This window comes from Geospiza fortis, unplaced genomic scaffold (assembly GCF_000277835.1).
Source record: "Geospiza fortis unplaced genomic scaffold, GeoFor_1.0 scaffold265, whole genome shotgun sequence".
Classification (NCBI taxonomy): Eukaryota; Metazoa; Chordata; class Aves; order Passeriformes; family Thraupidae; genus Geospiza; species Geospiza fortis.
In genome coordinates, this window is record NW_005054393.1 from 730,073 (window position 1) to 752,753 (window position 22,681).

General features: G+C 39.9%; 1 protein-coding gene across 1 annotated transcript; it reads left to right on the plus strand.

Moving 5' to 3' along the window:
• The first annotated feature begins 4,739 nt into the window (after positions 1 to 4,739).
• On the plus strand, positions 4,740 to 15,711 carry RALA (RAS like proto-oncogene A). The gene is made up of 4 exons (XM_005425689.1): positions 4,740 to 4,896; positions 5,707 to 5,915; positions 9,320 to 9,494; positions 13,762 to 15,711. The coding sequence occupies exons 1-4, from the start codon at positions 4,783 to 4,785 to the stop codon at positions 13,882 to 13,884; spliced, it is 621 nt and encodes a 206-aa protein (XP_005425746.1). The 5' UTR covers positions 4,740 to 4,782; the 3' UTR covers positions 13,885 to 15,711.
• The last annotated feature ends 6,970 nt before the right edge of the window (positions 15,712 to 22,681 follow it).

Genomic DNA, 22,681 nt, shown 5'->3' on the forward strand with positions numbered 1-22,681 from the left:
GGATTATTGTACTGGGGAGGGATGTAAAGGACAAATGGAATGGGTATGTAAGGAAACATGCTTTGATTGGTTTGGAGCAAGTTATTCTGTAAGAAAAAGCCAACTGAAGAATAGGACAGCTTAAGAAGAGTCATCTCAGTTGAGTGAGGGATAAAATCCATAAGGTGTTTTTGCACATAAGTATATTTTTGTCTCCATTTATTTGGCTGAAATTGTAAATAGGAGGACAAAATAAAGACTAACAGAGACCAAGGATTCCTGCTTTTTGTTTTTTTTTTTCTTTCCTAATTTGTATTTGCAAAAATTTTGCCCTGAAAATATTGTCCCTGGAGATCAAAACTGCTGTTTGAGCTGGCACCTGATTATCTCTCTTACTCTTCTGTAGCTGGAGGTAACCATTCTGTGTTTGAAGACTTTTTGCAGAAGTTAAGATGATACTGTGTCTAAGTTGTGTTACACTATCCAGCTTTCTCCTCTAGTGGATGGAGCTGCATGTTGTGTTTAAATCCATGGGGGACTAAAGGTAACATTGTAATTTTTGTGCAGAGGACCGGTGCTGGCTGTAATGTATAAAAGTTTCCGAGAAGTATTGATACAGGTAGAAGCCAATCACTCAAGACAAGCAACAGCTTTACAACTCTAGGTGGAAGTTCCTTGATGATCTTAACAATGTAAAAATAACTTTAAAAGTTCTTTTGCTACCTACTCTTCTTTCCTTTGATCAGATTTCTAGACTGTTGGACAAGACACTGTCTTATCCAATATCACTGATGCTAGCATGAATTATAATTCCTACCCCTGCAGTTCTTAGTTAATTGAATTGGTTGCTAGCCTGACTCAAAAAAAAAATCCTAGCTCCAATTGGAAGACTGCCATTAAATGGAGCACAGAATCATGGGTGTGTTTATCTGCAAGCAGGCAATAAAACAGCTGTAGGAGCTTTGAGAACTGCTTACTTTGAGCAGTCAGAGATTCATTTGTTTGTGTCTTTTATCTGCTCAAATATGTTGGAAAAGGGCAGCTTCCTAGGAGTTTATCTGCAGCAGAGGTGAGGACTGATCCATAGCCTGGGGCTTAGACAATTTCTGGCCCTTCTGAATGAAGACACTACAGTACATTGCTGAGCCAGTTAAGCTTTTGCTTCCATTCCAACTTATTGAACCACATAAAGAACTGTTTAAGAATAAACTTTTGTATATGTTACTATCTGAATTGATGTGCTGGGATTTCCAATGGGTGTGGTAAAAAACTGACTTGTATAAATGGATTATATAGCTGCTGACAACACAGTTCTTGGCTCTTTGTGAACATCTTTCTTCTGTAGGTGACGTAGGGTTTGACTGTAGGATAATCCTGTGTTTATCTTCTGACCTGCAAGTAATTTTGCACTTATTAAGCAAAATTAAGCAATGCCATGGTATGCTTATTAAGGAAGTATGCTTTTTCGAGCATCATACAGCAGGGTTCTTGCCATAGTCTCTCTCTTTTATCATAATTATAAAGTAGGACAGTTCAATAACTAGATATGACCCAAATTAATACTTCTTATGAAAATAAGTTAGGCTACATAAATTACGGGCAGAAAGACTTTACATAAAACTTCATCTCAGGTGCTTTACTGTTAAAATTGGAATCTAGGTTCTTCTTTGTTTTTCAAAGCACACTGAAACAGGTAGAATTGTGCCAATAGCTTAGAACTTATCACTTTCAAGGTCTTTCTTCTCTCAGGCACAATATTTGCTCTGAAGCTGTCTCTTCGGGTTAAGTGTTATTTGCACAGTATTGTAATGTACTTGCATTGTTTGTAACTTATTTCTCTCTCTTTCTGCGTTGTCTACTACTCAGCAGACAACACGGAAGTTTTTGCCAGCATTATATCGTTATTGGCTTGTGAAGAACTTGGGAGTAAACTGACATCCCTGAGCCAGTCTCCTACTCCAAAAGGTGGCATAGTGTTTATGACAAGCTTATCTTGAAGATTTCAAGTCTGTGGTAGTGTGAAGTTTTCCTATTTTCAGTATCTTAAGGGAATGTTGTTTACTGACAATTATTTGTCAGGATCAAATTGGAAATGGAAATGTTTGGGGTTTTTTGTGGGTCAGCTGCTGCAGAGAGTACAAAAAGTGGCAACTTGTACTCTCTGGGACACTACTTGTTAAATTGTAAGTTGAAGTAAAATATGGAATTTCACATTGCTCAATCTACTTAAAGACTGGAGATTAATTTACAACAAATATTACAGTGAAATATTGCCACTGTGCATTTAAATCTTTTTCAAACTGTAGTATTGTTAGCCCAAACTCACCTGAGTGAGGTCCTGCTGGGTTCATTTGGACTTGTTCCAGTATTGGAGTACTTACAGAAGAATCGTCTATTTTCATGCTTAGTAAGCTTAGAGTAGGTCACATCCAGGTGGATATTGTAATCTAACATTTACAAACTGAGTTGTTGTTAGTTGATAGTGGAATTCAGATTAATTTTCTTTCTTACTTGTCTGACATACATACTAAGAAGCATGATTTTCAGGATGTGTTTTTCCTTTTAAGAGAAAAGTGCACAAAGAAAAACAATGTAGTAGGTTGAAAACATGACTTGGAACTATTTTTGTGTTCTTGTACTCCCTCTTGAGTAAAAAGAAAGAAATGGTTCTTTTAAAGCCAAAACAGAAATGTTTGCTGTTTTCCATCTCCTTTTAAAAAGAACTTGTAGCATGATATTAGTTGTATTTCTCTGCTATATCTCTGTACTGAGTATAGCACCTTACTTATGCTTATTTTGCTTAGATAATCCTTCCAGGGAAAATAATTTGACTTACTTTTCAGTTGCATTTTCAGAATTCTTTGACAGTAGAATGGGTAGCTGTGCTGATGGGATCTCAAGAGTTTTGCACATAGTTTGGATTTAGCTTGGTAGGCAGATAAGCCCCACTGCTTGCTCTCTCCCCCTGCCACTGGTGGGAGGAGGGAGGGAATTGAAAGGATAAAAGTTAGAAAACTTGTGGGTTGAAATAAGCATAACTTAATAAATAATTTTTAAAAAGGAAAACAAACCCAAGAAAGGTTATTAAAAGAAAATTTACTCACTGCTAGCTGACCAACGCCCAGCAGTTCCTGAGCAATGGCAGTGCTGACAAACTTCAAACCTCTCTGACAACTTTTATTGCTAGGCTGTGGCATGGTGATATCCCTTTGGTCAGGTGGTCCAGCCGTAGCTGTCCTAGCTGCTTGCTCATCCCCAGTCTGCTTGTTGGCATGGCAGTGTGAGAGCCTTGATGGCATGTATTTATTTTACTTCCATGAAGGATTGGCTTCATCTCTGATGAAGCTTTAGTCATGGTGCTTTTATACTACCTGCATCACTGCTGAGAAAGCCTTAGTGCATGGCCTCAACTAGGGTTTTTGATACAATATAATAATACATTAGGGTTTATAATACAATATATAGGGTTTATGGTGTATATAAATATATATATATACACTATTATAGGGTTTATAATACAATACAGTAGGGTTTTTGATAGAAAACTGGGGTTTTTGAAGAAAGTTGTCATGCTTCACATTCTGATGGTTTAACCTGCACAGAAGGGTAATTCATTATGCAGTAGGATGTAATTTTAGTGTGACATTTTTAAATAACCATGATGGCTAAAGGTAACAAGGTAATCATGATAAGTTACTGTGCTGCGTTATTATCTGGTAGTTATATAACTGAGCCACGTGAATGTGCTTTTTTTTGAGTTTTTAATTAAAATATGAAAGTTACATTAGGTTTTCAATTGCTACCATAAATCTTCCTTGTATTTATATATGTAATGTAGATGTCATTGTCTCTTTTGGAGTTCAGACCTTGTTTTGATCTGAAGTCTCTGGATGAGAGCACATTCGGTCACTGTAGAGGGACTTCCCTATGTTTTAAGACCTGTGCAAGCATTCACAGTTTTATTACTATTGAGATAGGTAGAGAATGAAACAAAAGTGTGGGGAAAATAGAGATCCACTAAAACTATAGTATGCATTATTTTTTTTTTTAAGTTAATGGAATTGCTACTTTTTGTGCTTGTGTTATTCACATACATTAAACTATGTGAATTAGCTGTCATAGAGCCCCTTGGTGTTGGTGAGATGCAGAGATTTGTGTTTAAATAAGCAATCACAGGACTGAGACAACTACTTCAAATATACCAAATAATTACATTTGTAGGCAAGTTAAATCTTTCCACTGTCTAAACTAGATTGTTATTTTGGTTTCTAATTTACTGAAACTGGGTATTTTTAGATCTTAAGTTTGCTTGCTTTTCCTGTAAAAGTACTCTAGCTAATCCTTGCTGCTGTGTCTTAGTGCTTGCCATTTAAACTGGAAATCCCTTCAAAAGTCTGTTTCCTTCCCCTCCAGCTGTCATATCATGTTTTCTTATTATGGTGTTGACTCACTGTGGCTTCCTTTTTCAGTTCTTGTAGTAAATTATCAAGAATTCTTGACACCTACTGTACCACTAAAAGAAAATACTACATACTAAAATGCTGCTTCCAAATGGTGAAGGATTTCTTTGCTTAATTAAAAAAAAAAAAATATGAGCTCAATATAACTTGTGGAATGGTTTCCAGTGAAAGAGCAAGTAGCTTTCACTAAAGCAGAACTGAAATTAAGTCATTAAATATGTAGGAATTTGAAAAAAAATCCAATTAGTCAGTTCATGTGGGAGAAGGAAAAGAAAAGTAACGAAGAAATATTTTTCTTCTAGATTTTTCCATTTGATACCTGTGAATTTTCTGCAATCCAAAGATGGCAGCAAATAAACCTAAAGGACAGAATTCGTTGGCTTTGCACAAAGTCATCATGGTGGGAAGTGGTGGTGTAGGAAAATCTGCTTTAACACTACAGTTTATGTATGATGAGGTAAGAGTCTGCCATAGAAATTGTCTCAGGAGGTACCTGCTACATAATGTTGTTTAAGTTACATTTGTAGAATTATTTTCTGAAAGGGTCTAAATGTACGTGATGTGGTATGAAATTCAGCAGTTAAGTGTGACAAAAACATGTTTTGAGATTACTGATTTGCTCTCTAAAGGTACCTGTGAAGGTAAAATTTGGCATTTTTCAGACTTCTCAGCTGTTAGATACTCTGTCATATTACTGGAATATTTTTGCATTGATCACTAGACTTAGAACTTGGTTATTATAGCTCAAAGCTTCTTCACTTAGTTGAGTTGCATGACATCTGAAACAGTTTCTTCCATGTTTTTTGTGCTGGTGTTGAGGACAGGAAAGAAAATCAGTTTCTCTTTTCCTTTTTTTTCCAGAGGAAGTCATCCCTTTTAATAAAAAGTCAGAAGCTAAGCATTCAATGTACTTTAAAAGTAGATACTAAATTTATCTAAAGTCAAGATTACGTGATTTCATAATGGAACACAGACAGATGTTGTGCTTGAACCAGAAGAAGTTTGGGTAGTGCGCACACTGATGTTTTGAAATTACCTCTACATTTTCTTGTAATGGCTGAGGAAAGCAAAAACCTAAAAGCTGTTTTGGGCTGATGAAGAGTCTGCTTTAACTACGAGTTGCTTGAGTACTTCACAGGGCCTAAATGCACAATGCTTAGTAATTAGTTACAGTTCCCATTTCATGTTTGCTATATCCAGATGCACAAACAGAAGCAATTGTTTTGTAGAGGTATGATTTTACATCGTGAAGGGGTTTTTTTTCTAGTTTGTTGAAGACTATGAGCCCACCAAAGCAGATAGCTACAGGAAAAAGGTGGTTCTGGATGGGGAAGAAGTCCAAATTGATATATTGGATACAGCAGGGCAGGAGGACTATGCTGCAATTAGAGACAACTACTTCCGAAGTGGAGAAGGTTTTCTTTGCGTCTTCTCTATTACAGAGCTGGAATCCTTTGCAGCAACTGCAGACTTCAGGTGAGTTACAAGGCAAGATAATCATTCTAATTACATTGAGATGATTGAAAGTGATTTTTTTGTGTGTGTGTTTTGTAATTTCCTTTTGGTGGTCCAGACTTGATTGCAGCTCTTACTGTTGTCACATAATGTTTTGAACAGATGCCTAGCCAGGCCTTTGCTATCTGTAGAACTTCAGATGTCTTAGCTGCTGTGTTTTGGAATACCAGAAAGGCTATTGCCACAGAATAGATACACAGCAACATTCAGAACATAGCTGCCTCACCATGGTCTCAACCACAGACTGCATCATATTAAAACTCTTAACGATAGTTAGAGAATATTATACAGGTAGGAGTATATTGCAGGTGTTTCATTTCAGTTGAGAGAGAAAACATTTAAATAACTCATTATTGTATTTTTTAAAAAGACAAAAAGATAATAGAAAAAAAAGACAAAAGATAATAGAAAACAGTTTTACTAGTTCAAAGTGTAGTGAAATAGGAAATGTTTAAAATAGGAAATATTTAAAATAAAATTAAGGAACCAAATATAAAAAGGAGTTATCTGGATCCCATTGAAATTAGTCTTCTTAGAGATGCTGTCACAGTTCAACTTAATTAGCATTAAGTAGCAGCATATGTTTAATATCTAAGGGACGAGGAAGAGGTATGGAGAGAGGAGAAAGTAAATTTTTCATCTTCTGGTGTTTTTAATTTATTTGTGTTTCTATATATCTGTATTTCTATATTTTGAGAGAGCGAAGAGCAGATCTTTTTTGTTTGCAGGCTTATGCTGAGTACTGTCAGTTATGGAGGACAGTTTAGTACAGTTCAGTTCCCCTAGAGTGCAAAATAACATATTCAGCTCTGTTTAAAATCATGCCAATGCTTCAAAGTATATAATCTTTGGCCTTAGAAAATGACAATACTGCAATGACAATAGTTTTAAATACTTGAAAATTTGTTTGTTAAAATTTGGGCTTGCTTTGAGTAGAATTGTTCTGGCTCTCATAGTGTGGATTTTTTTTAAGTTGTCAATTTCAAACTGGCACATCATTAATTAGATATTTCTTATCTAGCCTTCAGAAGGGGCTCAAAGGACAATATGAATATCATCATCTGAATTGCTGTTAGGTTAACTTTGTACATTTTTGTAAAAATGTAAAAGTTTGTTTGGCATCTGTGGTGGTCTATCCCAGGTACCCGCCAAAGCCCCTCTATATCTTCCATGCTCAGCTGGACAGGGAAGAGAAAATACAATGAAAAAGGCTGATGAGTTTAGGACAGGAAGAGTTCACTTACTTATTGCCATCACAGGTAAAAGAGACACCACTTGGGGAAAGGAATTGAATTTATTGCCAATCAAAACCAGAGCAGAAGAATGAGAAGCAAAACTAGCCTTAAAAATGCCTTCCACTCCACCCCTCCCTCCATGCTGGGGTTTATCTTCTCCTTCCCAGTGGCACAGAGAGACAGGAAATGGAGGTTACGATCAGTTCATCACACATTGTTCCCGCTGTTGCATCTTCCCCAGGGAGAGGAGTCCTTCTCCTGCTCCAGTGGGGAGTCTCTCCCGTGGGAGACAATTCTCCATCAACTTTTCCACTGTGAGTCCTTCCCACAAGCTGCAGCTCACTAACTGCTCTAGCATGGGTCCTTTTCTATGGGCTGTAGTACTTCAGGAACAGACTGCTCCAATATAGGACCCCCACAATTCCTGCCAGTAAACCTACTTTGGCATGGATCCCTCTCTCCAGGGACCCACAGATCCTTGCCAGGAGCATACCCCAGCATGGGTGTCCTCCATGGACTGCAGAGGAATCCCACCTCTTATGCCTGGAGCACTTCCTCCCCCTTCTCACTGAGCTTAGTATCTATATAGTTGTTCGTCTCACATATTCTTGCTCCTTTCCTCTCTGAGTGCAATTGTACCTGTGCAGTATTACTTTTAAATAACTTATTACAGAGGTGTTACTACCTACCATTGGCTTGGCCTTGGCCAGCAGTGAGTTGGTCCCAGAGCCAGCTGGCATTGGCTCTGCCAGTAATGGACATTGGGGAAGCTTCTCACAGAAGCCACATGTATAGACTTATCACTAACAAAACCTTGTCACACTAAGCCAGTATAGGATTGCCTGGATAACTAGTGTTGAAAGTTACTAGTTTTTACCAGAAGTCTTACTTACACAGGTACTGCCATGATGCGCTGAGTTTTCATCTGGCCACCTTCCTGATCCCCTGGCTATTCAAATTACTTTTGGATAGCTGCAGAATCTGTTAAAACATTTGCACTGGTATTTGTGTGGAAGAGGAGAAATGTCGCTTTTTAATTATACCTCATGCATAAATGTGGTGCCACAGTCTGCCTCAAGTGCACAGTTTAAAAAAAAAAATTATGGACTATCTGCAGTTTCCTAGCTCTGTGAGTAGGCTTCCTCCACAAGACTGCATGCTATTCAGAGCTTTTTGTAATGTGGGCATCCTGCCGTATACCAAATCTTTAGAATATTGATTACTTAGCTGTCTTCAACTTCTCTCCCTTTAACTTTAAATTTGGTCTCACCTCAGCCATCAAAAGATATTTATTTCTCTGTGTTTTTTGTCAGTCTTTCAGGAATTGCTCTATGATAAAGGGCTACATTTCACAACTAACTTTATACTCCTTTTTTCATAGACAAAATACAGAATATTCTTCTTCTGAGACAACTCTTCTTCCTGATAGTATTAATGCATTTTCAATTAGAAGAAAACTTTCATTATTTTTTAAGTGTTTAAGATTTGAGTACCAAACCATTTGTGGTATTGAGTTTTATTTATAAACCTGTCATCTTAGCAGTTAAAACAGTATCAGGGTCTGTCATTAAAAATCTGATGTATATACAGCTTGTGTCTGTACACAGGTATGTATTTAAATGAAGATCTCTGGAGAAACTGAATATAATTGACTTGAGAAAGATTCCTGAAAGGAAGAGATTTTTCTCTTGGCATCCTATGGACCATTTCATCAGCTTTAAAATGGCACATTTTGTTAGGAAAGAATCAGCTGTTAATCTGAAGCTTGGATAGCTTAAAAATGACCATCAAAAACAGTAATGTAATGGTAGATGCTCGCAAATAACACTGTTAATGGAAATGAATTATTATAAATTCTCACCTAAACCAGTCCTGTTCTATTTTTTTCATTTTTTACTGACGCAACTGCTTCCTTTTTCAAGGACTAGCTGTCTGTCTCTGTCTTCATTCTGTAAAATGTCACAATGAGGTTTAACACTTTCCTGTTATGTAAACTACATAATAGGAATAAGTGGCTTTTCACTGTAAGATGTGAAAGTATTTACTCTGAGTTCTTCTTTATGTGTTCTAAGAATGGTACTCTATGCAAAGCTTAATTTTCTTTTCTTTTTTTTTTTCCTTCTTCTCCAGGGAGCAAATCTTAAGAGTAAAAGAAGATGAGAATGTTCCTTTTTTGCTAGTTGGTAATAAATCAGATTTGGAAGATAAAAGGCAAGTTTCTGTAGAGGAAGCAAAAAACAGAGCTGATCAGTGGAATGTTAATTATGTGGAAACTTCTGCAAAAACACGAGCTAATGTTGACAAGGTAATAACTGGCCTCTTAAACAATCTGTTCATCAGTTTTTATTTTATCCCTCTTTTTCATGGATCATACTCCTTATGTTCTTAATTTTAGCAGTAATTTTGTGGAATTTTAATCAAATACTTTTCTTTCTTAGCTTGCCAGGAGTGCATGACTAGGTGACTCCTTGTAGAACAGTGAAAATGTTAGGTGTAACACATTTATCCCATTCTAAACTGCAAGGAATCATTATTATCCAAAACATGATATTAGACCTTATAGAATTTTCTTGGGTCAGCTCTTTTGGCCTAGACTTCATACTGCATTTTCTGTAACTAGAGGAGAGTCTGCTTCTGAACAGTGAAGAATACTTCCTGATCCTCATTATAAAAGCAAATAAGGGGGAGGGATTTGAGCCTTCCCTACCCTCATTGAACCATCTACCTCTTTGTATGTTGTTTTGATGAAGACTGGATGAACCCCAAAAGCTATGAAAAGCCCAAAAATGCCTCATGAGTTTTCAGAGATAAAACCTGGTTCAGAACCTCATAAGTTAAAGAGAATGCTTTTCTCCAACAAAAGAGAATGCTGCTTAGTTCTAAGTGCTTCAGCAAGAACGTAAGGTCTTGCAATTCAGAATAACTGTCAGCCTTGCAGACTGTAAGAGTCACAGTTGTGTGGCAAAAGAAATAAGTAGGTTTAATGCAATGTGCCAGCCTTTCAGAGCTGTTGACAAAGTTAATCCCACCTTGAATCACAGGTTTGTGCTGGAAGGAATCTTAAAGATCATCTAGTTCCAACTGCCCTGCCATGGGCAGGGATACCAACCATTTGATCAGGTTACTCAGGGCCCCATCCAACCAGGCCTTGAACAATTCCAGAGTTAGGGCATCCACAACTTCTCTGGTCAACTTTTTCCAGTGCCTCACTGGCCTCACAGTAAAGAATTTTTTTACAAATTATGATTTAAATCTCTCCCCTTTTAGTTCAAAATTGTTCCCGCAAGGGTCTTACCACAAGCTGCCCACATAAAAAGATGCTTTCTTGTCTTTTTTATACACCTTCTTTAAGAACTGAAAAGCTGCAGTAAGGTCTCCCTGGAGCATTCTCTTCTTCAGTATGAACAACACCAGCTTTCTTAGCTTGTCTTCATAGCAGAGCTGCTCCAGCCCACTGAGCATCTTTGTGGCCTGCTCTGGACCCACTCCAACAGGTCCATGATTTTCTTGTGCTGAGGACCCCAGACCTGGGCACAGCCCTGCAGGTGGGGTCTCATGAGAGAGTAGAAGGGGACAATCACCTACCTTGACCTGTTGGCCAATCCTCTTTTGCTGCAGCCCAGGATACCACTGGCCTGCTGGGCTGTGAGTGCACATTGCCAGGTCATGACCAGGTTTTTATTCACGAAAGGCCACAAGTCCTTGTCTATAGGGCTGCTCTCAATACGTTCATCCCCTAGTCTGTACTGATGTCTGGGTTTGCCCTGATCCAGATATGCATCTAGCATTTGGTTAAAAATTCTCTAATGTAAATCCATATGTATGAGCTGTCAATTGCAGCAGGAGAGCTATAATGCAAATTCTCTTTTGCAATAACTGTTGGTTGTGTCCTGTCAGTTATCTTACTGAAGAAACTGATTTTTCAGTACTATAGTGATTTACCCTACAAAACAGCAAAGAGTTCTTAATCAAGTACAGCAGAACTCATCCTCATTGTTGAAAAAAGCCCTAATTTTTTTTGTTGCTAAAAAAATAACACATCTTTTAGTTTTGGTATATAACTGCAGTTAACAGCCATTTATTACAGTTGTAAAAATCCAGTTCTTCAAATCCACTTCATTATCGTTTAGCAGCTGGGGGAAAAAGTGCATATAATATATTTTTTCAGTAGCTCTTGGATCAATAGCTTTTGTACATACATGGAGCTGATGGCATAATGGATCCAGATTAGCATGTGTCATATAGATTTATGGTTTGGCAGGCCATAAATGAGACCTTGTTGGCACCAGTGAATACTGTGTATTCTTAGTTGCTTGAAGCATATGAAGTTTTGGAGTTTGCGACACAAGCTTGGGGTTACTGTTGTAATCTAGTCTCTCTGAATTCCAGAATAGTGATTTTACGTGAAAAAACACAGCCAGCCTCCACTCATTTTGGCAAAGGTGACCCACTAAACATTTTCTCAGAAGGTTATGTATCCCAGACAACTAAATACTATTGCACAGTTATCAGTACTTAAGCAAGCTGACAGTTGCATCTTGCCATTAGCACAGATTTAAATACAAGCAACTTAGCACACATTTAAAAATCTAAAGGCAATCTCATTTCTTGATGGAAATGTTTAGTTCCATTGATTTTCTTTGGATTTGATGTCATGAAGGTTGATTCTTTTCCTGCAGTGTAATAAAAACCTACTGAGCTCTGTAGAGGAGCTTTTCAGCCCATGCACTGTCCATGTTTCACAGAAATGGATCAAATCCCTTGACACAGATGTATTGCTTAGTTCAAATTTCAAAGTATCACAGAATATTCTGAGTTGGAAGGGACCCACAAGGATCATTGAATCCAACTCTTAGATGGATGACCCATATAGGGATCAAACCCATGACCTTGGTGTTATTAACATCATGCTCTGACCAACTGAGTTTTCATCTCAGGGCTGAAAAGGAAAGCCTAGAGCACTTGGTATTCCCAGGTAGTCTCCCATTCAAGTACTAACCAGGCCTGATTCTGTATAGCTTCCAAGTCAGATGAGATTCAGCATTCTCAGGCTGATAGGGTATCTAAAGACTCTTTCCTGAGAGAAAAGTTGCTGAATTACTCAGCTGATTTCCTACAGTAAAATTATAAAGATGTATACATACTGTTTGCTGTAACCTTCTGTAAGTCAAGTCAAGATCTGCTGTTGAAATTAGTAGCTTTAAGTAGTCCAATCATAAAACCGTAACTGTCTGTCAGTAGGATCTCTCTTACCTGAGTCAGTGGTGTATCTCCAACTTTGTCCTAAACCATTTGATGAAAGTGAACTTTATGTGTACTTTAAGATTGTAATATGGTAGCTGCAGCTGAGATTCTGATGTAAGAAATTGTAATGGTATTACCAATATTTCCGGACAGGACTTGCCTTGGCTTGTCTGGCCCCAGCGGCTGAACCAAATAGTGGCAACTGTGGTGTTTCACCCCAGAGACACTTTTGGCTAGCTGTAGGTTGCAGCTGGGCGTGTGGAGACAAGTCTAGACATGCCGGGGCTCCGGTGGTGGCGGGATGAAGCTTCCTCTCAGGTTTCCCTCTGCCAGAGAAGCTTTAAGGCAGTAGTGAAGGAAAGGAGTTGGTTCTGCTGGAGGGTTTTGATCCAGAGTTTTATTCTGGTCCACAGGCCTCTGAATCCAGCAACTCCTCCAACCGAACTCCCAGACCATGTAGTTGCTCGCCCTTTTACCCAGGGGAGGGGAGGAGGGAAGGGATAGGAAGCCCACCAACCAGGTACTGGAGAGGAGGTCTCAAGGGACAAAGGACACCTGGATGGCCCAATGCTCCTCCAGGGGTAGAGGGCATATTTTGAATCTGCCCAATCACTCTATGCCCTTCTGGAATTCCAGGATTGACAGACAGTGCTCGGCAGGGGTTAGGGTGGGGAAAGGAGAGATGATTGACACACCTGGGAGGGAATCTTCAAGGGAGAAACTGGGGTTCTGGGGTGAACCATGAAATCACACTGCAACAAAATTGTTTATGTAGTTGTATGTTTGAAGACTTTGCTTTAAAGGAAATGCTGGATTTGGTTTTTTTCTCTAGTCACTTTGTGCTTAGACTTGCATTATGGAACATACCATACAACATACGTGCATTTCAGTCTATGCTACTGCCCCATTAATAAGTTTCTAAAATTGGATGTTGCACTTTTTCAGCCTTTGCAGCTCATGACTTAAAATATTCAAAAGGTAAACTGATTTCCTTAAGTTTCTTCAGTAATATGTACATACAATGTCTGCAAATCTTGGCTGGTGATGAGACCCTTCTTTCAATTCTTGTTTAAAATTTCCTGAAGGATTCATAAGAGAATATCGGAAGACAAGGGAACATTATGATGCTGTGAAACAAGCAGGATTGCATCATATCAACTTGACCTTCAAAACCTGTGACAGATTTGTTGAATTAATATTTGTTTGGTCAACCTGATTGTATGTTATTGATTCTATTCACAACAACTGAAGTGGATGTCTGTGATAGCTTAAATTAACTCATGTCTGTTATTTGTTTTTGCATATATATCTTCTTATATCTTCTTCAGGTGTTTTTTGATTTAATGAGAGAAATTAGAGCCAGAAAAATGGAAGACAGCAAAGAAAAGAATGGGAAGAAGAAAAGAAAAAGCCTAGCTAAGAGGATCAGAGAAAGATGTTGCATTTTATAATCAAAAGCTTGGATTCCTTTCCTACCCTGACCATACTAATAAAAACCATAATTTATAAGCATGCCATTGAAGGCTGAAGTGACTGAAATTACCCTAACATGTTGGAAAATGTAATGTACCACTAAAAGCATGATTTGGAGCGGCACTGAAAGTCAAATTCACTGAAAAAAAATTATGTGGCTTCAAGAGAAGCAAAGTTCAGTCCATTTCATATTTGCCTACCTTCTCACATTTCTTCTGAATGTAGTGTTTCATAGGTAGTCTTTTCTTTAATAGTGAACAAGAGGGGCAAAGTATTACTTTGTGGGTTCTTATAAAGCATACTTTTTTATCACTGGTATTTGTCAGTTCATCTTGTCTTTTGTTGCCTTGAAAATTACAATTGTGAACATGATACCTAACAAAGCAGTATGCAGCTGTTTTGCCATGGAGTTATGCAAATTAAAAAAGAATAATGTATATGTGAACAGCTATGTTGAGGAAAACTAAATGTGGTTCTGCATTACCTGATTAACTTAGAAGAGCGATGTAATCTTTTACATTGAAACATTTGAATATGCCTTAACTTTAAAACCCAAACATAGCAGGTTGCTTAATCAAGGGTGTATTTTCAACTCTGTTGCATGGAGGCTGTCCTCATGCATCAGTGCAAGACTGCCCTCTCTGTGGAGCGCAGTTACTTGGATGATTTCACTCACTAGCTGTCTGCTAGCAGTGTTTGTTCTTTAAATGTGTGCCATACTCTGGTAATGTGAATAATACAGAGCATATTCTATCATCTGTAACTTGGTAGACAATATGGTATTTTAAAACTAAAAGGTCAGAATACACATTAGACTGAAGTCATAAGCCTATGGCACATAAAAGCCTGGAATTGTTGTTTAAAATGTAACATGCTGGTACCTTGAAACTTCCCTTTTGCACATAGATTTTTGTCTAGATGTTCCTTGGGTTTTAACTCCCTGGAATTGGGTGGAGTGGGGCTGATCTAGTAGCGCTTATATGTTTTGAGTTAAGATGTTGTCTGGGAAATTCTGGTTAATTTCTTTTATGTTCCTAATACTTAGCTATTGGAACATGGTGTGTTATGCTGAAGCTCCTTGCAGGTTTTGTACTGTTTAGTCTATGTTGATTTTCAAATGGGGAACAGTGTAGCTACTTTTTCTACTTAATGTTGATATCAAACAATCAAATGTGCTTTGCAATACAGAAACCTTTAACATGCACATCCAAAATCCCCAAACAAAACATACTGCCTCAGTTGCTTCAGAACAAGAAGAATACTAGCACATGGTCAGTGTGCTACATCTTAACTAAAAATATACCAGAATGTTTGAGGGTTTTAGAATCCTCTGGGGTGAGACAGCCTAGATCAATTCCACAAACTGTTATACTTTTTATACATGTATAAGCCTATAACTGACAGTTTAAAATGTGCTCAAGAAAACTAGGTAACAAATATTTAACTTTCATGCTAACAGATGTTTTAGGGACTCAAGTCTTAGGAGTTACATTTGTCATGTTCAATATTTATCAGTAGGAATTTTGTATGTGCATTTAGTAGACTGCCAAGTGCAGAATAAAAGTTACTCATGTAACTGGCAAATATAAGCCAGTCTTCATCTTACTGTGTACTCATTTGGGTCTATCTAGCCAGGGAGTCTAACCACTAACATTGTGACTTAGCTTTGGAACCTGTATACTGGGAACTGAGGTGTTATGAAGCCACTGGACACACAAAACTTGTCTTGGCTGATGCCTTATCCTGTCCTTTTATTTGCTATTTGAGCCATTGAAAGATGAATAAACTTCCATTTTTCTAAAATACTTGTGCAGTGTTAATTGACAACTGTATTACTCAAACATTGCTACATCTAATACCCATTGTCGAGCTGTTAAACCTAAGTAGTCTAGAAGACTGGTTTATGTGCATGAAGAAAATTGTACATTAAACCAAATTAGTCTGGTAAAAAGCTGCTTTTTAAAAGCTATGTATGTGCTGCCTTCTATCCATAGGTGATTTGCTTAGATGCTACAAGACTACATGAAAATGGGCAACAAACTGAGGTAAGCTTGTTCCAAAATTGCTTTTCTATAAGAATGGAAAGTGAGATTTAAAAAAATAAACAACAGCAGCAACAACTAAAAACCCCGAACAAACAAAACCCTAAATAAAAAAAAAAGACAACCTACATAACTTTTAATAAAATAAAAATGCATTCCAAGTAATTTTCTTTTGGCACACAAGGAGAATCGAAGTGAGCTTCCTCAACCTGCAAGGAATACAGCTTGCATCATGTATTACAGGATTTGGGTATATCTTGAGAGAGTCATCCAAAAGTGAGTGTTACATTTGCATCATAGAGGAGTGTTTTGTTTAGCCTACTTGAGTGACTGAAATTCCTAGGTCTACCTGCTCTGAGTGCTTCTGTGCCTGAGGGCACTTTTTATCCCCTATTTCTTCAAGAAGCTGAAGACACTCTCTTCTCTGGCAAGATCAAAGCTTTCCATGGCAGTTCCCTCCAAGTTAGCCTAATGCTGGCAGTACTGCTGCTCACTTTTGTGAAATGCAATGTTTGGTAAATCTGCAGAACAGAAAGAGATGCCTTAATTTGTAAAAAGCTATAAAGTTGAGTCTTATGTATGAAACCAATGCTGAATTTTTATGCTCACTTTATTTTATTCTGTAGCTTTTCATAGCTTTAGAAACTCAATTGACTTTCAAAAATGTTGGCCAAGAACTCTGTGGTATATTTAGTAATTTCTGTAGCCTCCCACTGACTATACAGTAGCTTAACAATAGCGGTGTCTAGCAGTTTTCTTTGACTGTTTCACAATAGCATGAGGGTGTGCAGGCAGTCCCTTCCCATTCATAGAGACCTTGCTAACATCACAGTAGGCTGCAGAATGATGTCACCATGATATTTTCTGAAAAATCCCTTTGCCAGGATTTCTTCTTCTGGGAAGCTGGGAAGCATCAGCTTCTCCGTGTTTTGCTGCTCTGGAATGTGGTCTGGAGATTGTTTATTCAAACATGTGAATTTTTTTTAATTAATGACCAATCACCATCAGCTGTGTTGGACTCTGAGGAGTCAGTCACAAGCTTTCTTTATCATTCTTGTTATGCCTTCTGATGTATCCTCTCTCTTTCATTAGTATAGTTTTAGTAGAGCATTCTTTTAATATATTATAATATCATAAAATAATAAATCAGCCTTCTAAAAACATGGAGTCAAATTCTCATCTCTCCTCTCATCCTGGGGACCCTCACAAACACCACACTATGACCCTTCTGGCAATTCAGTGGCAACCATAATGCAATAAAATACACTTCATGTCTGAGACTTGTGCTCACTATAGTTGTAGGTAGGAACCAAATCTTTTATCTACTTATATGTGAAATGAGCTTGCTGAAAATCCTGGGCTCCATTTTGGGACACCAAGGTTTTCAGTGCCCCTATGAAACTACAGAATCAGATTATTCTGAGTTGGAAAAGGACTCACAAGGATCATCGACTCCAACTCCTGGCCCTGCACAGGACATCCCAAGTCGCATCATATGCATGAGAGCATTGTCCAAACATATCTTGAACTCTGCTGGGCCTGGTGCTGTGGCCACTTCCCTGGGGAGCCTGTTCCAGTGCCCAAACACTCTCTCCATTAAAAGGCTTTTTCGAATATCCAAGCTACACCTCCCTGAGACAACTTCATGCCATTTCCTCGGGTCCGGTCACTGTGATAAAAGACACACTACCTCCCCTCTGCTTTCCCTTGTGAGGATGGTGAAGAGTGCAATGAGGTCTTCCTCCAGAGGGGAGGTGTCCTCTACTTGATCATAGTTCAATGCAAAACATGGAGCAGCAGAGCAGTGGCTGGTATCACGAGTGCATACAATACATTTAGTTGTGTCAGAACTGGATGAGCCTACGACAACTGGGAATTGAAGAGGAAAAACTAATAGCACACCTTAATTTCTAAACTTTCTCATTGTTAGACATGTTGGCTCTTACATCCATGTGGATGTACAGTAAGTCGTGTGCATAAAATATTTCCAAATTCACTCCTACCAATTTTTGGCTGTAATTATTTTAAATAAATGGGTATTTTTAAAATAACTAAATTATGAGAGAAACTTCTTGCATATTTTTGTAGTAACTTCAGCTTGTTACTAAAATTGAGTGGTAGGAAATGTGCCAGTGTTGCTATTACAGAAGCAGGCATTAATCTTTGATCTAAAATACATGAAGCAGACTGGGATATCTTGGTTAAAGCTTCATTGTCAAAGAAATGCTGAAATGCATACCACTTGAGATCTCCTAGGATTGGACATATGCCAAGCTCTTCCCATTTTCAAGAGACCCTATGTAGATCTAACCATCTGTTTAACTGGTACAATCCATTTTGGGTATAACTTGGTTTGTGTGTGCTCTAAGGTATTTTGTTTTTTTCAGCTTGTCCTGGGCAACCCAAAAAATGTATATTGTATTCCATTTTTCCTTGCCATCAGTCCATGCAGTTTGTGTTAATGTCCCTTTAAGACCTGAGGGCCAGAAATGGACCTGGAATGTTTTAACATGGGAGGGGTAGGTTCTGTCAGGGGTGGGAGGTTCGAGGGATCCTTTTAAGAGACTGGGAACAAGCACACAGAGTCCTCTCTTGTTTCTTGCTCACATGCTAGGGAAGTGGCCTGGCATGGGTCTCCAAGAAACTGCATTTTTTTTCAATCGCAAACTATTTCAGAGGGAATTTCACAATACACAGCTGCAGTGCTGAACTGGAACTGTTGAAGCCAGGGCTGTGCGTTTGGTGCCCAGTGAGTTGGTTTTCTTCAACAAGCAGAACTCGAAACTGCAGTGACCAAACCAACTGGGTCTGGGCAGCCAAAAAGAAGCAGAGGAGCTGACACTGCAAGTGTCAGCTGCCCCAGGCAGTGCCAATCCCAGGGAACTGACACTGCCGGGGAAGGCTGAGCCAAGTGGGGCTTCTCTGCCATCTTGTCTTTGTCCCCTGGGCCATGTGGTCTTCTTTGGAGGCTGCCATATTGGGATGGGGCTTCTCCACCATCTCATTTTCTTTGTTCCTGGGGAGTCCACAAGATTCAGTACCTTTGTACCTTGTGATTATTACTGTTATCTAAGTTGTGGCTATTTTGTGTTTTAGTAAACTGTCATTTTTTTTTACTTAGACCTTCTCCCATTTGTCTCCCCTTATTGGTGAAAGGTGAGCAGTTAAAACTAAAGGGGAGGCAGCTCATTTCTCAGGCTCCACCCCATAGTTTATCTTAAACTAGAACATGCTGTGCAGAATGTTGATTTAAAAATATGCATTGATTCACTTAATTAACTTGGTAGCAATTACATTTTTTTCTAGTTCATTTCTATTTGATTTGGCCATATTTTTTGCAGAAGAGCAAGGAGAGGAGGGGGAATCTGATTTCTGCATGATCTGAGAGCAAATGGCCATCATCTGTGAGCAGCTGTGGAAGCACAGGTTGGGCAAAGGGAGAAATCAGGAAGTGTACAGAACTCAGATGAAAGTTCAATGGGTCTTTGCAATGGTTTGGGAGGTAAGATGAGGATCAGGAACTAAAACTGTGCGCACCAGGGATAGGCACAAAGCACTGGCGTTCTCCTGGTGCCAAAAGCAAGGTGGAAAAACAGCCAGTGAGGCCCATGAGGCTGACAGTGCCAAACTGCAAACTGGATACCTGCCTTCTTTTTGCTCCCTCTTCCTGGCAGCATCAGTACTGATTTTCAGGTATTTTCTTGTTACCTGAGTAACAGGTGAGATAGCACCTGCAGCAGTGTTGGACCTATATTTGCTCTACCCCTCTGCTGTCCTCTTCACAGACCTCACTCTCATTCCTCTCGGAAAAGGAGTAGGCAGTAAATAGTTACAGTGTGTGAGCCACTGATCTGGTTAATGTTGCCTCCTGTGAGCATAGAGTAAAAAGAGGTTGAAGGCAGGTAGGAGGAAGCTTTGTCCACAGACCCACTGCAGCCATGACCACAGCTGTGACAGCACACTTGCACTCTTTTTCCGTGGAAAGTCTGAAGGAGGATCTGGGACCTTGAGGTAGCATGGTGTTATTCTTCTCTCTGTGCTTCCTATGGGTTGTGCATTTTCCACCCTTTTGTTCTTTATTGATGCTGTGACAGCTTACTGTTTGTCAGTATCCTAGGCACACAGGAGAGGACCTGGTAAGATTGAGCTTGTGCTTCATGGATGTCCTGGTTAAGAGTGGAGGCATGATGATAATCAGCATTTTAAATCCTAAATTTTAGACACTGGAAAAGGTCCTGAAAGTAATGAGCGGAAGTTTTCCTTCAACTGAACTCAGCATGCTTGGTATGCTTTTGTTAGAGTTCTTTTTCCTTTTTGCTTCTATGAAGGCAAACTTATTAGATAGGGTTGGGGTTTTTTCAGCACAACAAAGCAGACCTGTTAGCTAAAATGCTGCCAGACTAATGTGTTAAATATTAGTCATCTCTAAAGCATGTGTCTAAAACAGTAATCCTTCTGTTTTATTTGCTAACTGCCAAAATGCCTACTGAAATAGACGGGGGAAGTGTCAAAAGAGGGGTTAAAAATAATGTACTGTGTCTACAGATAGCACTTTGCTATGGGTGGTTGTAAGTCAGAGCTGGCTTGAGGAGGTAGGTGCTAGATAGTGTGTAGTTTAGGAGCACATCTTGCATCAGACTGAGGGCTTGATCTTTTAGCCTTAATAATGTCAGAGGTGTGGGGGTTTGTTGTCCTGTGGAAACCCAGCAAAACCGGATAAACCCAGCAAAATTTTAAAAATCACTTTTTGCAAATTTGTGCAGACGGTTGCATTATCTTGAGATGATCCACAGCTCTTGACCCCCTCAGAAGGTACATGCCTTCTTTCCACAAAGTGACAGAGCCAATGCCTAGACTGGGAGATGGTTATGGGTATTTAGTGCCTTGTGCCAGTCCAGAGCTGGGAAGAAATGTCACCAGGGGAAATTTCTCTGGTGTACTGCTCTCCAATTTCTTGACATGGTGGCCTTCCAAAAGTTTCACCAGTACTGAGAAAATAAAGCATGGAGAAAAGACCCTTTTATTTAGTAGACATCAGATGTGGGAGCCCAGGAGTCATAGAGGTTCAGCCAGGGACCTACAATGGTAAAGCCAAAAAGCACAGATAAACCCACAAAGGTGGGAATAGTCATGACTTGGTTCCCCTTTCTCTGGGAAATGTAGTCTACAAGGAATTGTTTATGGCCCAGAAGAGAGAGCTAGTGCTGGCATTGGTGATGGGCTCCCTCTGGTGCCTCATCCCCATGGAGAATAATGCCTTTAGAGACCCAAGCATAGAAGACTGCCTGGTGCCAAGTGGCAGAACTTGCTGGAGGGCCCTGGGGAGCTGCCACAGAGTTCTTTCTAAACCCTGCACAGCACCATCCCTGGCCATCCCTTGCTATTGAGCTGGACTGATTTAGAACAGTGTTGATTGTTGGAAAAGATGGGCAGGATTGACTGGTATGGCCACTTTTGGGGCCCATCCAGGAAGTCTGGAAAGCTTCTACCCCCAAGATATGGGCCGCAAAGGCTGCTTTGTGGAGCATAAGCAGCAGTACCTGGCCAAAATGGCCCAAAGAAGCCCTGACAACAGGCCATTGCTCAGTGCTGCAGAAGAAGGTAAAAAGACACCTGAGGACACTTGATAATCCACCATGGGTGAGAAAAAAAGCCATTCTCCGCCAAGCTGCAGGGCATGAGAGGCCATCTTCATGCGGCATGAACAGCAGGCAGCAACCCAGCCAAAAGAGACTGAAGAAGCCCTAAGCAGTGGTCATGCTCGGTTAAGCAGAGGAAGGTAAAATAACCTCAGGTACCATTAATCAATCTGTCCCAGAAGAAAATTCCTTCCTGACCTCAGTGCTGGCAACCGGCTGTTCACTGAGCACTTGAGTGAGACCTTTCATCTCCTTGTCATGTAGGGTGCTAAACCACTCAGGAGATGTTGAAGACATATTCTGACTCAACATCTCAGAGGTTTGTGAGAGCAGCCCCACATGCCCCCAGCCTAATGGATCTTGGAGACAACATTCCTTTCCGTGTCTGGCAGGACACCAGTGGGTGACACCTCTGCACTCTATACCTTACAGCTGCTGCCCCATCTCTGCAGGGCATGAGAACAGAAAGCTCTGCAGTGATGTTCCTGAAGGGATCCTCTTGGTCTTGCCAGTGCTCTCCAGCAGATAAGGGCTTGAGAGCCTTGGGCACCTCCCCATGTTCTAGATCTTTGCACTGCCAGCAGCCCCACTCAGCCACTTTCCCCTTCCCCTCCTGTTCCTCCAAGTCTCGTCTCTAGCTTGGGTGTCCCCGCTCATTTTCTGTGCCTCCCGGACAGCCTTCCAAGGAGTGAGGGTGCCCTGGCTGACGAGAAAGCAGAGCAGAAAAGTGACGGTGGACAGGGAGGAGACCTGGGTGCAGGCTGAGGCCGCGGTTCTCCTGATAAACCAGCTGTCACTGCTGCCCGCTCTGCCTGTAGCTGCAGCGGGATTTGTTGCAGAAGATGCCGTGGTTATGGCCTTGCAGCCCCAGAGGCCCATTGCCGTGCCCAAAAGTCCAAAAGCAGGCAGTCGCCACTCACAGTGGGATGTGAGGGGAGAGGGAAAAGACAACAGGAGAAGGGGGAGAAAGCAACCCTCAGAGACTGTGTCAAACAAACAACAATTTATTTCCTTTTTCTACTATCAAGGGTTCTTGGCTTGCGCCGCCGCCGGGACGGCCTCTTCGGGGGGCGGGGAGAGGCCTGAGGGGCAGG

Bases quoted from the DNA above. Each gene is read 5' to 3' on its own strand.
- RALA (XM_005425689.1), top strand. From the start codon at position 4,783: ATGGCAGCAAATAAACCTAAAGGACAGAATTCGTTGGCTTTGCACAAA. The intron at 4,897-5,706 runs GTAAGAGTCTGC...TTTTTTTTCTAG, and splicing joins TACAGTTTATGTATGATGAG to TTTGTTGAAGACTATGAGCC. The intron at 5,916-9,319 runs GTGAGTTACAAG...CTTCTTCTCCAG, and splicing joins GCAGCAACTGCAGACTTCAG to GGAGCAAATCTTAAGAGTAA.